The following is an 18,635-nucleotide window of genomic DNA, read 5'->3' on the forward strand; positions in this document are numbered from 1 at the left end:
TCATTCTATTTCTATTTGCAGGTCTTTGTATTTTGTGATTTTCTCCAATTTTTATCTCAATAAAGGAGTATATTTGTAGCTCAGGCTTGTTTGTTTTCTTGCACATGTTTCATTATCTAAAGTAGGTAACATCATCAGTGCTAGTAAAGAGTGGGGTTTGCTCTCAGTTTTTATTCTAGTGGCTTTCCTGTCAGTGTTGAATGGGAATGTTGTTGGAAATTCTTTGGTTGGGCTGTTTACTGTTAGCTTCTTTGGCAGTTCCTTGGTTTGAGTGTTATTTACTTCATGATTATTGGTCTGATGTTAATCTTGGAGTTAATCTATGTTCATCTGGGTGTTGATTGCTGGTGGGGAGGTATTTGAATTCTTCTGATAGCTTGGCATTCTGACAAATTAGCCATCAATGGACACATAGACATAAGCAACATCTACATAGTGTGCAGGAGACAACAAACAAGTCAAAAAGGGTAAAAAAAGACCAAAACACTTCCCCACCAGCAATCAATACCCAGATGCTTGTCCATTTCAATTCTAAAGTCCAAGAGCGAGGGTATATAAAAAATGATGATTTTTTTAAAAAAATAATAAAAAATAGGATTTTTTAAAATTTAATTTGGATTTTTTAGATTTTTATCCGATTTAACTTAATAAAATGCTTTTGGAGGAAAAAAATCTATCTAAATATAGTTTTCTATTTAAGATGCATTAATAATTTAGTTTATTCAGCATGAATTGGAGCTTAGTTATGTAGCATAAGGCTGTATATTCTGCAATATTGGGACTGTCGGGACAGGTCAGAGGAGGAACTGCTGTGGGACAGAGATGACAGTTGCTATTTCAATCTTTCAAAATTATGATTTAAATCAAGCTGATTTAAATCAAGCCTTTTTACTAGTGATTTAAATCATGATTTAAATCAGCTTGATTTAAATCAAATCCACCCTGCCCAGAGCACTTTAGTTTTGTCATTTTCTATTACTTTGTCTATTTTGTGGTCCCACCAATTCTTCAAGTTAAGCCTAATAAGGAATTATTAAGGTATTGTCTAAGATTACTGTTATTAAATTTTATCTTCATCTTTATCCAGGAGGTCAGGGTGGTATATGCTGCCCTTTTCTCTATTTTTTCCAGAACAACTTTGCACGTAGATTATTGGGCTGAGAGATAGTGCTTGTTAGAAAGTCAACTAAAGAATTCCCACCACTGAAAGTGGATTGGTATGTGGTCCATGCTGTTAGTGGTCCAACACCTTAACCCATATATTATACTGGCTCTTATCTATTGCTTTGCATTTATTTCACTGAATTTTGCAATCAGCATTCTCTTACCAAGATTTCAGGAATGGTAATATTCAAATAGATGAGAGGTTACAATTTTTATTGGAAAGACAATAATACATTGCCCTATTGGATGATATTACTCATACATAATTAAGGTAGAGTTAACATGATTTATCCTTTCATACATTTATAATAATCCCATCCAAAAATGAACAATCCTTTCTGTTTCTGTTTAGTTTTTAATATAAATAAAAATCAGGAATATAACTTTTTGGGGGGAAATTGCTCAACCATAATGCTACTTTCTGTTCTGAAACTCAAGCAAACACAGTAAAAAGAGATATTTCAAGAAATCCTGCAGTTTAGACAGTTCTGGCAGATTATTCAGTTCTGCAGTAAAAAATCTCTAATTTTGCTATTTGAACTACATTTTTATATATACTATAATATTCAATCAATAAATAAATATGTATGTATATTATGTATATATGTATTTTATATGTATTCTTTCCTTTTTTATTCATTCCTAAATAAAAATATAGTATTTTTTTTTTAGTATTTTATTGGAATTTTTAGGCCGCCCTTTTCCCTGAGGGGACTCAGAGCGGCTTACAATCAAAAAGGGGGGGGGGTGCAAATACAAAAACAAAAACAGTAGGTGAATAAAATAAGACAATAAAAACACAACTTGTATTCAACATTCAACACTCAGGTGGGGCGAATTAGGAACTTATCCCCAGGCCTGACGGGATAGCCAGTTCTTGAGGGCTGTGCGGAAGGTCTGTACGGTGGTGAGGGTGCGAATCTCGACGGGGAGGTCGTTCCACAGGGTCGGAGCTGCTACAGAAAAGGCTCTCCTCCGCGTAGTCGGCAGTCGACATTGACTGGCGGATGGAATTCGGAGGAGGCCCAATCTGTGCGATCTAATTGGTCTGAGGGAGGTAATCGGCAGGAGGCGGTCTCTCAAGTACTCAGATCCACTACCATGGAGAGCTTTATAGGTGGTCATTAGTACCCTGAAGCGCACCCGGAGATCAACAGGTAGCCAGTGCAGCTCGCGGAGGATGGGTGTTATGTGGGCGAACCGCGGTGCGCCCACTATCACTCGCGCAGCTGCATTCTGAACTAACTGCAGTCGCCGGATGCACTTCAAGGGCAGCCCCATGTAGAGCACATTGCAGTATTCCAGCCTAGAGATCACAAGGGCTCGAGTGACTGTTGCGAGGGCCTCCCGGTTCAGGTAGGGTCGTAACTGGCGGACCAGGCGAACCTGGGCAAATGCCCCCCTGGTCACAGCTGACAAATGATGGTGTAGTGTATAACAGCCAGACCTTTGAAAATTTAGCAGATAAGAAGTTTATAAATGGAAAGGAAATCCATATATAGGCCAAAATAATTTTCTGCAGAGTATTAGAAAGTAGATTAAGTGCAGAATTCATGTTCTTAGGTATTGGGAATCCTGCCCTGATTCTTTAGTTAGAATCTACAGTAAATTACTGTGCAGATTGTGTATCATGATAGTTAAAAATCTCGGCCTTGCAAATTGTTCTATTGTAGTTTATGCCTTGGAGACAAAACTGTCCCCCCCCCATTCCTTGAGTAGGGGGGCTATCAGTGCATACCCCTAATATTGTCAGTACTTTTATTCAGAAGCAGGGTTTTTTAATATGATAAGCCTAGCAACTGGGTCTACTTTTCCTTTGATGAATCCTTTCTTCAAAAATAGAATTTCTGTGAACATCAGTACTTTCTTTTCCTTTCTGTTCTTCTAGCAAGAGGGCATCTTCAAGGAGCTTTCGTTTTGCAGGTCATTCATAAAAGAGAAACAGCTTAGGCTAGGCAGTACATTCCCTTCCATTTGGAAACATCCCCTTCAGCTGTGATGGGTCTTCTGCATTTGGACCTTCAATACCTTTGATATTCTACTCAATGACTTCCTGCAGAGCTCAGACGGTCCCATTCTTCATAACTGGAAGCACTGAGGAAATTTTTATTTGTTACTTTCCAGAAGTAAAAAAGTCAAGCAGTGTATTTCTGTGAACATATATTGATATGTTTTTTATTTCTGGAATTTTTCAAAGTAATAAGATTCCTTGAGTACAACATTGCTTGTTGCTGAGTTCAGTCAAATCTTCAGTATTCAGAATCTCAGCTAAAAATCATTGTTAAAGCTTGCAGAGTATAGTAACTGTGTCATTCCAGTCACTCACTGAATGCAAACCTTCTGTATTATATATATTGTTAAAATTGAACAAGAATTTTGAGCTAACTGGCAACGGATAAATATTTAGCCAAAAATGAGATTTCTTTACATTTGCATGATTCCTATTAACTGGTACATTAGGTTTTTGCTTTTGCTTTTTTTAAAGCAGAACTTCACTACTGGGGAAATTAAAGTGGAGATATGGGGGGGGGGGGAGAGGAAAAATAAATACCATTATAAATTTAGTCAGAAGGGGGCAAACATTGCACAGAAATAAGTACACATTTCAGTCTTTGTTTCAGTGGTACTCAGAATTATACCCCATGCCATTCACTACTCATTTAATTTGTCTTGTGATGGTTTGTGTAGTATAAACAAAAGCTTTGCTTGCACAACTTGCTTAATTGGCCAATTAGGTAAAGATTAAATCAGAGATGTTAATGATAACAGTTTAATTCAAAATAGTCCCAGATTTTATTGGGGTTAGATGCCATCCCCCTTTCAGCAATGTCATGCAAACATTGGTTACCCCATTCAAAGTGAAGCAGTTGCCAAGTCCCATTTATTTAATCTTCTGAGTAGAGGGCACAGATCCATTGGAAAAGTCAAGTTCTATTCACTGCTGAACAATTCTTTGATGACGATTGGCTGCAGAAGTCAATCAAGTTACTTACTTTATCCATCTCAGTGAGATTCTTTGTGGGTACTGGCAAATGGAAAAAGCTCATCAGAGGCTCTTATGCCAAAATTCTGAAAATATTTACACAATATTCCCTGACTAGGTATTTTGGATCTCCAGGATGCGCCCTAAACAGCTTAAAGGCAATCCTATCACATCCCCATTGTCCCTCTGTCCATATTTTTTCTTTCTTACGAGATTCAGGTGTGTGTGTGTGTGTGTGTGTGTATGTGTGTGTATGTGTGTGTTTTGTCAATCAGAGTTACTTGGGCAGGAATCATTATAGCTGACCTACTCCCTAAGAGGATATTGTGTTATGGAGAAGGATGGTGTTGCTGCAAGAGAAACAAACAGCAGGGACAGACAAGTAAGAAAATTGTAAGCTTTTGTGTAAACTGGGGCCCCGGGGCTTGCCTGTTCCTCATTACTCTTTTCATCTTCCTTTCATACCACTAATACCTGTATGATCAATAAAAAAAGTGGTGCTATCATGAAGATTGCCTGTATTTCTCTGTTCCTCATTGGAGAAAATAGTTGAGGCTCCTCTTTTCCTAAAATTGTGACTCTGTCTCATTCAGCGTGCCTGAGTGCCAGTAGAATTCCAGTAAGGAGGTTTGGCTTCATCATACTAATAGCTGATTAAGTAAGTGTGTTGTGCAAACAGGATCAGAAAATATCAGTCTGTAATAGAACTGGAGAATAATGTGACTTTTTTCCTGGAGTATTATTTTTATGTTGTTTACCGTATTTTTCAGAGTATAAGACGCACCGGAGTATAAGTTGCACCAGGTTTTGAAGAGGCAATTTTTTTAAAAAAGTAGGTAGGTAGATAGAGGGAGAGAGAGGAGAGAGGGAGAAATACAGTAGGTAGGTAGGTAGGTAGGTAGGTAGGTAGGTAGGTAGGTAGGTAGGTAGGTAGAGAGAGAAAGAGAGAGAGTAGATAGGTAGGCAGGTAGAGGGATATATATATATATATATATATATATATATATGTATGTATGTATGTATGTATGTATGTATGTATGTATGTATATACATACATACATACATACATACATACAGTAAGTAGGTAGGAAGAGAGAGTAGGTAGGTAGGTAGATAGAGGAATAGAGAGAGAGAAATACAATAGGTAGGAAGAGAGAGAGTAGGTAGGTAGGTAGAGGGAGAGAGGAAGAGAGAAAGAGAGAGAGAAATACAGTAGGTAAGTAGGGAGAGAGAGAGAGTAGGTAGGCAGGTAGGTAGGTAGGTAGGTAGGTAGATGTTTCCAGGTGTATTTATCCAGGTGCTGGAGAAGGAAATCGCTGTCAACCTACAGCACCTAAGACTTGTTTCTGCTGGCACAGCACTTGACCAATGTAAATCTCATCAATCACTCTAACTAAAGAGCTTTCTGAAAGGGGAAATTTTTTTTTTTGCACTCTGCAAACCTTCCAAAAATGGGCCCGTTTTTTTCAAATAAAAGGCATGAATAGCCTTGGGGGGGCTTGCAGAGTGCTTGGTGGGGGGGAGAACAAGCAAAAAACGGCCTAATTTTGCAAAAAGGACCCATTATTTTGTCAAAAAAATGCATGCATAGCTTTATGGAGGCTTATAGAGTGCTGCTGGGGGCGGGGAGGGGAAACGGCCCATTTTTTGCTCATTTCTGCCTCCCCCAGCCCCCAGGAGCTCTTTGAAAGCCTCCATAAGGGTATGCATGGCCATTTTTGTGAAGGGGCGGGGCTTCAGGAGGCAAAAAAATGCTATATTCAATGTATAAGATGCACCCAGATTTTCAGCCTCTTTTTTGAGGAAAAATACTCCGAAAAATACTGTATTTATATCCCGCCTTTAATTTACAAATAACTCAAGGCAGGAAACATATCCAACACACCTTTCTCATCTTATCCCCCCCCCCCCCAACAGCAACAACATTGTAAGATGAGTTGGACTGAAGGTGTGTGACTGGCACAAGGTCACCCAGCTGGCTTTCAAGTCTCGGGGGGACTAGAACTCAGTCTCTTGCTTTCTATTCTGCTGCCTTAACCACTAAGCCAAACTGGCTCTCTTAGCATGTTAGTCTGATGAAGAAGGAGAAACCCAAATGGACTGCTTTGTAGGAAAACCACCTTCATAGAGCTTTTTGCTTTCCTCAAAACTCATCTGCACATTGTTTGCATAGTTGATTTTAACCTTATAGATTATTTGCCTTTGAACTGAATGTGTTACTTAACTGTGTTTTCAGCATTTCTAGCCAACAGTGACATATTGCACTTGGTTGTGCCAGGGCAATAAATAACATGATGCTATTTACATACATTTCCTTATAAGATGGCTTCTAAAGTAAAGGAGTCACTAGGCTAATATTTTGCACCTAATATTTTGAATTGATAGTAAATATGTATTTTTTATTCTCTTGCTTAGAAGCTGCCCCGAAATCCCTTTTGTATTAAGGAGATCTAAAAATAAGTAATTAGTTCTTAAGCAAGTTTCAGGAAAACAAAGGTAGCACCTCGAATGGTTTACTATGATTATTTTACTACTTATATCTAATATTTTTTTCTCATAGTCTTTTTCAGTTCATGCCTTTTTATCCAGTATTCATCATAATACTTTGTCTTATTTTTTCTTCTCTCCCTTAACAATATGAAATACATTCATTTTCTGTTATATGCCTTTACAGTAGACAGACTTGCAGCTACATGAAATATAAGTACAAGAAAGAAGAATAACTAGCCTTTGTGGGCTAGAGATATTAACGAATTTCAAGGGCATTTGCCCACATTCATCCCACTTATGTCACCTGTTAAAACAGGTTAACGGTGTCTAATTAACCGCTGAACATTGTCATCCTGCATGAATTTAGTATCCTGGCTCTTCTTGAAGCTTAGCTATTTTATCTCCATTAAATCTTTTCAATATTCCATTAAATAGGAATAAAATGTTTTAACAAAGAGGATGTCTACATTAATGCTGTCTTTCACCCTTCAGCACTTAACCTCTGAGATATAGCATTTATGGAGAATTGCTTCCTCACTTCAAACCTAGAAAACTGCTTAGTTGTGGGAAGAAAATCTGAACATCTCTGTTGTATACATAAGTGTATAGGAAAGCTGTTTCCATTTTAAACATTTGTCCTACAGTACGTATCTGAAAAAGGAGGGGTTCTATCTAACAATATATGTAATTGTGTTATCCGACATCTCAGGACAAACCATGGCATATCTTTCTCTCTTTTTAATAATTCTGCTGGATTACAGCTATTCCTCAATTTACAATCACAATTGAATCCAAAATTTCTATTGTTAAGTGAGATATTTGTTAAGGAAGTTTTGCCCCATTTTACGATTATTCTTGCCACAGTTATTAAGTGAATCACTGCACTTGTTAAGTGAATCCAGCTTCCCCATTGGCTTTGCTTGTCAGAAGGCCACAAAACATGACCTCGAGATACTGCAACTATTATAAATATGAACCAGTTGCCAAACATCTGAATTTTGAACAGGTGACTATGGGAATGCTGCAATGGTCATAAGTGTGAAAAACAGTCATAAGTCATTTTTTTCAGTGCCGCTGTAACGTTGAATGGTCACTAAATGAACTTTTTTTTAATTAAATAGGTATGATATGCACATAAAAACCATTATATCTTGGTTGACTTATAAAAGAGTTTTGTGGATTGTAATTCATATTAAGATTAATGAAAGGGATGAATAGAGGATATAAGCTTTTGAGTTCTCTGAGACTCTTAGGGAAGGTGTGGGGAGTTAACTCTAGTCTGAGCAGATTGAGAGTTGAACCTTCCTACGTCTGTCTGCTATCAGAACAGATACCACTTGTGAGGGAAGAAATTTACATATATGACATTAGAATCAGAGTACTCCATAATCAGATTTGATAGCTTTTGAATCATAGCTGTGCAAATATTTCATACTTTTTGTACCATTCTCCTACATTTCTCCCTCTCTTGTGTGCATGTGAGAATCACTGCTTTTGCCAAAATGACTCACAGATGACTGTATAAATGGCTTATATTTGTTTGTTAGATAGAATTATTAAGTAAAAGATACTGCATTTGAGATGATGTATACTTTCTGTGATAGTCCTCAACTTACAGGAATTTGTTTAATGATGGTTCAGAGAAATAATGGTGTTGATAACTGTAATTTTGATCTGTCCCCAAAGTTACAAGGTCTTATCATTTCCCTGGTCACACAATTGCAATTTGGGGGCTTGTCAACTGGCACACATTTACAATGGTTCAGCATCCTATAGGCACATTGCATGTGACTTACCACATGACCCTTTTTTTTTTTGGTCATAAGGAGAAGTGAATCACGAGGCAGCTGATGCCAGTATGTTCTACCTTGTGCATTGAGTACTGGGAGAAAGATGAGTATCGGGACAAGATTTTTGCTTCAAAATGTGTTGAGTACCAAATTAAATGAATTTTGAAGCAGTCAAGTACCGTGGCATCACTGTAACTAGAACCTACTACAAAAGGTTTAAATATATAGCTGAATGTTAACATTTTAAATTATTTTCTATTTTTTGAGATTTATTTTGGACCTATTTGTACAGGAGTTCAAGCCAATGTATGTAGTGTTCCCTCCTATTTTTCCCTACAACAACCTATGACATTTAACTGGATTGAAAGAGAGTGGCTGACCCAAAGATGCCCAGGAAACTTTGTCTGCTCTTGGCATAATGCCTTAACTACTACACAGCATTAGCTCCCCTCCTTCCACTCTTTTTGAAACAGAAATGAATAATTTATTGGATTTTGCTAAGCATTAGTATTTACCATTTGTTAAATCAAACCTCGAAGGTTTGCTTGCAGTTTCTTCATCACTACTTTCTGGTGTATTGCTGCTACTTTTATCCTATCTTTATCACTCTATTCTTTTTTGTAGTCACTGTCATCTTCAGATTCCTAGCTGGGTGTATTTGTGTCTTCTGACATCAACAGCACATACTGTAGCACCAGCTCCACTAGTAAGAATCATGGCATAGTAAAACTCTTCCAGTATGCAAAACTGAAATGTCTCTTAGTCTAGTTTCTAGTCTCCAAATTATTTGAACCAAAACATAAAAAGTTTGCACTGTTTGTGTAATTGAAAATGAAGGCTGCTTTTTTAAAAATGAGAATGAGACAATTTCCACAGTCTTAAAGAAACAGGCATTATCTTTTAAATTTTCAGTGATATCTTTTTTGTAAAAGCAGAACATGTGGTAGAGTACAGCCTTATTATGTACCTTGTCATGCTGTGCTCTTTGCTCCAGGGAGTGGGAAAAGAGTATTTCCCAATGTGCAGAGTTAAAAAACTTCATCTTGTGAAACAGTCAAAGCAATCAGCAAGTGATGGAGTATCTGTTAAAAAGAAACCTGACATTTAATTAACTTTTCAAAGTGCTGGTTCAGCAACCTCTATGTTCTACATTTTGAATATTGAACAAGGACTCCTAATCGGATCTGAATTAGTTCTGGGCTTGCTGGGGTGGTGAAGAGCAAGTGAGTTGTCTGCAATCTTCTGCCCCATTGTCACAATATTATTAAATAATAACAATAATACTATGCATTTAATATTCATTTAATAACATTTAAATATTATTAAAAACTGATAGTAACCAGATTTTGCCTGATCTTCAGGGCATCTAAAATGAGTACTTCCGGGATTATAAGAGATAGCTGGGTTTAATAATAATCGTTTATAGTTCAAAGTAGCAGGGCAAAGGTATCATAATCTTCCTCTGAGAGTTAAAAAAGCTTTATTCTTACATTGCTTTAATTTTGAAAAATATTTAGAGGCTGCATTTCAAATAATCGTGTTAAAAAATATCTCCCCAGGACCTATTTTTGTCTCATGATTCAGTGTATTCAATTCAACCTTGAGAGCAATTTCAGATGTTACAAAAGAGTAGTAATAGTGATATTATGAATAATTTCTGTGTCTTCACTTGATTCTTGTATAAAATGAACTATGAGAATGTTTGCATCTCTTCATAAAGCTGTGTATGAATGTAGATCATATGAATGCAGATTCTTATAGATAGCAATAGATATTAAAATTATATTTGTTTATTATTTATTAAATTTATGTGCTGCCCATCTTATTGATACAGTACACCTAAAAAAAAAGAGTAAACCAAAACTGCAGCTGCTTTTGAGATAAGTACAAATATTCTCTTGAAGACTGGATTCTGTTTGCTTTTTAATGTTTAGTGACATAGAATAAAATAGACAGTGATGATTTTTGTATTTGTATTTGTTTATTATTTATAGGCTGCCCTTTTCCCTGAGGGGACTCAGGGCGGCTTACAATTTATGGGGAGAGGAATACAAAACAATAAGACATAAACAACACATAAGTAAAAATAGAACACAACATTCATTCATCATTCGGGTGGGGACGGATTACAATCTTTATCCCCAGGCCTGACGGGATAGCCAGGTCTTGAGGACTGTACGGAAGGTCTGGACGGTGGTGAGGGTACGAATCTCCACAGGGAGATCGTTCCAAAGGGTCGGAGCTACTACTGAAAAGGCTCTCCTCCGCGTAGTTGCCAGTCGACACTGACTGGCGGATGGAACTCGGAGGAGGCCTAATCTGTGTGATCTGATAGGTCTTAGGGAGGTAATTGGCAGGAGGCGGTCTCTCAAGTACTCAGATCCACTACCATGGAGGGCTTTATGGGTGGTAAGTAGCACCTTGAAGCGCACCCGGAGATCAACAGGTAGCCAGCGCAGCTCGCAGAGGATAGGTGTTATGTGGGCGAACTGCGGTGCGCCCACAATCACTCGCGCGGCCGCATTCTGGACTAGCTGAAGTCGCCAGATGCTCTTCAAGGGCAGCCCCATGTAGAGCACGTTGCAGTATTCCAGCCTAGAGGTCACAAGGGCCCGAGTGACTGTTGTGAGAGGTAGGGTCGCAACTGGTGCACCAGGCGAACCTGGGCAAATGCCCCCCTGGTCACAGCCGACAGGTGGTGGTCAAAGGTCAGCTGTGGATCCAGGAGGACTCCCAAGTTGCGAACCCTGTCTGAGGGGTGTAAAATTTGGCCCCCCAGCCTGAGTGATGGAACACTAGCCAAATTATTGGGAGGGAAACACAACAGCCACTCGGTCTTGTCCGGGTTGAGTACCAGTTTGTTAGCTCTCATCCAGTCCCTAACGGCCTCGAGGCCCCGGTTCATCATGTCCACCGCTTCATTGAGTTGGCACAGGGCGGACAGATACAACTGGGTATCGTCCGCGTATTGGTGGTATCTTATCCCGTGCCTCCGAATGATCTCGCCCAGCGGTTTCATGTAGATGTTAAATAGTAGGGGGGATAAGACCGAACCCTGCGGCACCCCATATGTTAGGGGCCTAGGGGTCGATCTCTGCCCCCCAACAACACCGACTGCGACCTGTCCGAGAGGTAGGAGGAGAACCACTGCAAAACAGTGCCTCCCACCCCCACCTCCCGCAGTCGTCGCAGAAGGATACCATGGTCGATGGTATCGAAAGCCGCCGAGAGGTCAAGGAGAACCAGGATGGATGCATGGCCTCCATCCCTGGCTCTCCAGAGATCATCGGTCAATGTGACCAAAGCGGTTTCTGTGCTGTAACCAGGTCTGAAGCCGGACTGGAAAGGGTCAAGGTAACTAGCTTCATCCAAGGACCGTTGAAGCTGGAAGGCCACCACCTTCTCAACAACCTTCCCAACAAAGGGGAGGTTGGAGACTGGACGGTAATTGTTGAGAACAGCTGGATCCAAAGATGGTTTCTTCAGGAGGGGTCTCACCACCGCCGCTTTAAGTGCGGAGGGGAAGTGTCCCTCCCGAAGGGAGGCGGCAACGACCGCCTGGATCCAGCCTCGTGTCACCTCACTGCTGTTGGCAACCAGCCAGGAGGGACACGGGTCCAGTACGCAAGTAGAGGCGCTCACAGCTCTCATGGCCTTGTCCACATCCCCAGGGGCAACATCCTGAAACTCAACCCAGAGATGGTCTGCCAATTTATCCCCTTGTGCCTCAGCTGGATCTGCAAAGGTGGAGTCCAAATCCGACCGAAACCGAGCAACTTTGTCCGCTAAGAACTGGACATAATCCTCAGCCCTACCCTGCAAGGGGTCCCCCGTATCCCTCCTATTTAGGAGGGAGCGGGTTATCCTAAACAGGGCGGCTGGGCGGGACTCAGCGGACGCAACCAAGGTGGCAATATACGTTCTTTTTGCTGTCCTCAGTGCCTTGATGTACTCCTTGGTGCAAGTTGTTAAGAGTGCTCGGTTCGATTCGGATTTATCGGACCTCCATAGGTGCTCTAGGCGTCTCCTCCGGGATCTGCCGACCCGGAGGGGCCGTAGTACAATCAGAGTACTTTTTAAAAAGTTCACCCCATCTAAATAGCCTGCAGTATTGGGTCAGGACTTTCTTAATATCTTCTTTTCGGACTGGAGTCAAGGAATAAAGTTGGGTTTATCTGCCCATGGTTACTTAACCCCAAATAGGAGCGACTAAGAACAAAGCCATAGTCAACAGTAAATCAAACGAAATGTAGTGAATTTGGACAGCCAGCTCAGATCAGTAAAGCTAGTTGCAGTAGAGTTTGTGTTATAATTTAATTTGTGGACTCTTCTCCAGGCTGTGTCTTTGGATATATGCTCTTCTATAAGATTCTGGGTTGGAAGGAATAACTGACAGGGATGAGGTTCTCCATAAAGCAATTATTCATTCTTCTTTCCTTTCCTCTTATTTTTTCCCTCAGATCTATCTAGTCTTTTACATTGTTAAATACAATAAAGATCTAAAATTCTTAATGAGCCAGTGGTGCACATTCTAACAAAGGTATCTAACTTTTAGAGATATGAAGGAAGGGAATTTTCTAATTATTCCTCTTTTGATAAATCAGTGACAAAGAAGATTTCTCTGGGGTAAAGTATCTGGTAGCAGCACACTTAATCCCCAGGCATTAAAGAGAGAGTACAGGAGGTTGCAGGAGGAAAGTTGGAAGAACCCTTGTGGGAATCAGTGGAGACCAAGCCACCATATACCATGTTGATCACATCCTACTTGCAAGTTTCCATTCAGCCAAACAATCTTAGAATTAAAACCAGGTTTATTAAACTGTTGCCTTCCTCAGCACTAGAGTGATATGTGGCATATATGTTTTATCATTTAACTTGTTTCTTTGTTACATTTATATCCTCGTGAGCTTAAGACTGTGTTCAGTTTTCCCACACAATGGCAATTCTGTGAAGTAGAGTGACTAGCTCAATGCTAAAAAAGAAGCTGAAAGAAAAAAGAACTGATCTGTCTTCTTTGCTATATCCTCAATAAATCAAAGATGATCTTTTTATTTGAAAGATGAATAATTAGGAGAAAATGTAGATTTCCTTTCAGATAAATGCATTGAATCAATATGTACTTCTGAAATAACACTGAAAAGTTATTGTGAGTTTTGTTTTTTCCATTGTTCAGTGTAGGCCTTTGTTGTCTTTTAGGTCAAAAAAGAAACCTGCAGAACAAGAAGTTGAAGAGTAAGTGACTTCCTCATTGTCTACTATGTTTCTACCTAAATGTTAAGAAAAACTGTTTCATTTTCATCATTTTATGTTTGTGGTTAGTGTCCCTTGTATATATTTTTGTAGATTTTGGTCATGTGTATTGAACTGGTTATAAGATGTTATGGCTATGCAGTGATCTAAATTTAAAGGGGAAAGGTGATTCATAGCACATATGGGTGCACCTGCATATTCATCTTTTGATCAAAGATAACTACAATACAATACAATAGAGTTGGAAGGGATCTTGGAGGTCTTCCAGTCCAACCCCCTGCCTAGGCAGGAAACCCTATACCATTACAGACAAATGACTATCCAACATGTTCTTAAGTGTTGGGGCATTCATAACTTCTGGAGGCAAGCTGTTCCACTGATTAATTGTTCTAACTGTCAGGAAATTTCTCCTCAGTTCTAAGTTGCTTCTCTCCTTGATTAGTTTCCACCCATTGCTTCTTGTTCTACTCTCAGGTGCCTTTGAAAATAGTTTGACTCTCTTCTTTGTGGCAACCCCTGAGATATTGGAACACTTCTATCATGTCTCCCCTAGTCCTTCTTTCTATTAAATTAGACATACCCAGTTCCTGGGTATATATAACTGCCTGAGTTCATACAGTATATGACTCTGGGAAAAGGCACAAGTTGGCAATATGTGCAAAGATCTGTATCTATACATGCTCCAAATCATCTTTTCTTAGAAACTAGATTGCTGCACAATCTTATGAACTATTTTCTTAAATGCCAAAGGGGAATAGATTAGACTGAAGTTTTATGATCTTCCAAAGAACTTCAACTTAAAATCTGAAGTATTATAAATAATTTAAAATAACAACTGGGCATTTGGAAGCCACACTTTTGAAAAGCTGCTTTCATTGCTGATGTTTGTGGATTTGACTTTTACAATGGTTTCTGTTTGTTCATTAAATTTATATGGTTATCCATGACTCCGGATGAAAGAAAACTAGCACTGCCAATATTAAATCTCCAACAGATGGCAGTACAGATGCAGTAGAAGTTCTGAAGTGTAGTTTAGCATCTGTTCTTTTATTGCGATTAATGAGAATTTGCTGTAAGAAAAGGTTATGATGCTATTGTTTGTGAAGTATGAACCTGTGGTGAGTACTTGTCAGTACACTTTAAGCAGCACACCATCACTGAACATATGCCTCTTCAAGACTGTTAAATGCAGTTGTTTATGGCAACGTGACTTTGCGAAGCGAATACTGTGTGCATCACAGTGCCAAAAAATGTGATGGTGAACCAGAAAAAAATGATTTCTGTGCGTGATTAAGAATGAAGTGCATGGCCTGCGGCAACAACTGTCAAGTTTCACATGAGAAAGTTTGATGAACTGATCTTCTTGGGGAGGCATAGCAAACGGAAGAGAAAACCTGCAAAAGTGTAGCTAGGGCACAATGATCACAGCAAACACCAAAGAACCAATGAGTAGACTGTTTTTTTAAAACCTCTCCAGATAACAAGGGGATAGGAGATCACCCACATATGTTCTAGGTGTCTGTTCCTTGTGGAGACAGAAAGGTATTCTGTGAATTTGAGCAATGAGAGACAAAGGGATTAGCCATCTTGTTGCTACTGCAGCAGTATAGGGGAAGGAGTGGCAGAACCTAGCGGAATAGTTAAAACAGGAATCAGCCTAGAATGTCTATGTAACCATAAGCAGAGTAAGCCCAAAGTCCTTTGAATTCTGTTGACCTTTATTTAACTCCTAGTAAATACTAATCATGGCTTGAGAATATTCCTGTGCATAGGCATGAATAGCAATAAATCAGTTTAATTGGCTCTTCACCTATGGATCTAATCCTTTGTGCCTGACAAGCAGAGCCTTTTAAAAGACACTACTTTTGTAAGTCTCTTTAATCACTTTCAGAAATTTCCTATTAAGCATCTTAAAACTATTAGAGATCTTTGGAACAACACATTTGAAAAGTTGCTGGGTGAGTTTAGCTGCAATATTAAACTAAAGAAAAATTAATTGCAAACTTAAAAAATAAAGAATTTGAAATAAACAGCAAAAAGCTAAATATGATTTTGATGAAAGAAATGGATTAAATATCAAGTTAAATTTGGAATATTGACATTTACTATAAGATTTTGGAATTAATTACAAAAAATAAATAACTTCTCATGTAAACAGAATTATTTTGACTATCCTTGTTCATAATACAAGATAAATGACTTTATAATTTTAGGAACTAGATGCTAAAGAGGACTAAAGATTCTAAATCAATTGGAAAAATACAAGTCTGCTTTTGGTACTGGTTAACTGAAACTTACAAAATGACACAAAATGTCATAACATTGGAAATATTAAAGGGGATCTTTAAAAAATTGAGTTAGAAATTAAAAGCTACAATATCAAAAGTTTAAGTAAAGATATCTGATTGTATGAATAAATTATGTCCAAAATATGTTAAGGAGGAAATGATAGATATGAATTTTGTCTGACAAGACAGGAAAAGTACTGTAAATGGAACTATGAATGATAAGCAAAGAAAATGATTTAGAAAAGGACAAATTTTTATTGTTCTTTATTATTGGATTATTGGATATATTTAAGAAAATGGCTGAATTTTTTTAAATTACAGGAGAATTACAAATGGCAAATCAAGACAAATACTTGGAAAATATTTTCTTATCAAATCTACAAAAGATTTGTTAAACCCTTGAAGTTCGAAACTAATTTCAAGGATATTTTTTCTTGTTCTATTTATTAAAACATCCCTATTTAAGCTAAAATTATGGATTTGGAACCATTACTTTTGATTTGGTCTTCAGATATGGTCTTTATTAGAGTCAATGTAATATTGAAGCACCGTGATATATATGCAAAAAGATATGCAAAGATTCACTCTCTTTTCTAATAATTTGTAGCTTTATAGTTCTTTTTAGAGCCAAAAAATTCTATATGGGTTTCTTCAGAGGAAAACTTAAGATGTTGTTTCATACACTTGCCTCTAATGGTGACTTCACTTTATAATATTTTTCAGTCATCGTCTAAGACAACAGAGCATAGAGGCAGGTAATGGAGAAGGTACAAATTTCCCTTTTAATTGAAATTAAGGTACTTTCATGTTTCTGACGCCTTTTCTTTGGCTGGAAGGCAGCAAAGAAATTCTGGATATCTTTCTAATGTAATTTATATGTTATCATGCATTATGTTCTATTTGTTTTTGATATCAAAAGTCATTAGAATATTAATGTATATTATTAATTTACCATTTTTTAAATAATTTAATATCCAACTTTTTTTCAATGTATGTTTTTAAGACAAGCACTTTAATAAATTCTTGTACTCTGCTTCCCCAAATATAAAGTATAAAATACAGTTTAATGAAAAGTTAGAGCAACTAATTGAATGTGTGTATCTTGATAAAATGCTCACTAAAGATGGGAAAATATATGAAAACATTTTAAGACATTCAAATGGTGGGTTCTATGGTGAAGAATGAATTTGTTGAAAGAACAAAAATGGCTGATCTTTCTTATTTTAAACATTTATATAGCCTCCCATCTTATATTGAACTCTGGGCAGTTACCAATCACATTTTTAAAAAACCAATAATAAACTAACATGATATATACATTTATTAAATGTTTAATATTTAATTAAACATTCAAAAAACTGTCAGCAAAGTCAACAGTCCTTCATTAGAATCTCTCATCCACCTCATCCTATCTCAGTGCTTTGGGGAAAAGCCATGTCTTTAGTGCTTTCAGAAAGCTAGAGAGATAGAGGCCTACAAACTTAAAGAGAAAAGATTTTTTTATAGGGCAGGGGCTACCACGGAAAAGACAGGTTTCCTACTTTCCATAAGATGGCAATGTTTAAGGGAAAGATCTAGGAGCATGCCCATCCTATCTGATCATGTTAGGACAGGTATCATTAGGGGGAGGTGGTCCTGCAGAAAACCTGGCCCCATGCCTACTTTTAATGGAAGTCAGACTTTGGTATGTTAAGAGAAAAATAAAAGTAAATATAATGGGAATTGTGTGTGTTAAAATAAAACACAAGGTCAAAAACTTAATGGGAGCTGGATTAGTGGGAATACAAAATGAGTAATTCATATGAAATAACTATATCAATGTAGTTTTATGATAAAAGACAGAATAGATGAATAGCAAACAAATATGAAGAGAGATGAATGGGTGAAATGGAAGGAGGATCAGAAAAATTATAGTTAAATGAATATAGAGGTGAGTTGTAAAGAAGAAAAGTCAATATATGAAGTGATATATAGACTTGATAAAATCAAATGAGTTAGAAAGATGAATGATGTTGGTATAAATTATATTTAGCTATATTTAGCTATATATGTTCTTATGCTTTCCTTTAAAAAAATTGCTCACTCTTTCTTACTCCTTAACTGCATAACACCATTTATCCCAAATTTGTATGTACTGCATGTATACTTTTTACTGCATCTATCTGTATCTTTTTGAAAATATTTATACAAAGACCAATGGCAATCCCATTGTTGGGCATCTATGTTATATCTGACATTTCATTTTTCTCTAGACATTGCTATTGCACTTTTTCATTCAGCTCTAATAGTTATGAAAATTAAAAACTTCACTTTAAAAAAAATCCAACAAATTTCCTGAATTTTAATTCTAAGTATAATCTTTATTGTCATTGTACTTAAATACAACGGAATTAGTACTGTTTATGTTCTGTTTTATATGTGGGATTTATTATTTATTAGCAAAGTTTGCATAGATGAAACAGTAGAGTTAATGCATTTCTTTGTGGTACATGTATGTATATGAATATACTTAACCAATGCACATTGAATGATTAGTGGAATGACTTAAGTTATTACTGTCTTTTTTATCTTGTTTTTAGACTTAAAGACAGACTAGCTTGCACCACAGGAAGCTATTTTAATAGGATTTAGTAGATGACAACCCTAGGAATAATAAACTCTTGGAAGCAA

The 18,635-nt window shown here is 37.5% G+C and overlaps 1 protein-coding gene across 2 annotated transcripts in view; it reads left to right on the top strand.

Annotated features, from left to right (window-relative positions):
• Positions 1 to 18,635, top strand: part of IFT43 (intraflagellar transport 43) — a 78,301-nt gene that overhangs the window by 27,219 nt on the left and 32,447 nt on the right. The window contains exons 4-5 of one of the 2 annotated variants that reach the window (XM_032232777.1): positions 13,624 to 13,659; positions 16,689 to 16,732. In XM_032232777.1, the coding sequence (XP_032088668.1) occupies positions 13,624 to 13,659; positions 16,689 to 16,732 (80 nt within the window). The remainder of the gene's footprint in view (positions 1 to 13,623; positions 13,660 to 16,688; positions 16,733 to 18,635) is intronic. The other variant, XM_032232788.1, reaches the window with a different exon arrangement.

The sequence above is a fragment of the Thamnophis elegans genome, chromosome 1 (assembly GCF_009769535.1).
Source record: "Thamnophis elegans isolate rThaEle1 chromosome 1, rThaEle1.pri, whole genome shotgun sequence".
Taxonomy (NCBI): Eukaryota; Metazoa; Chordata; class Lepidosauria; order Squamata; family Colubridae; genus Thamnophis; species Thamnophis elegans.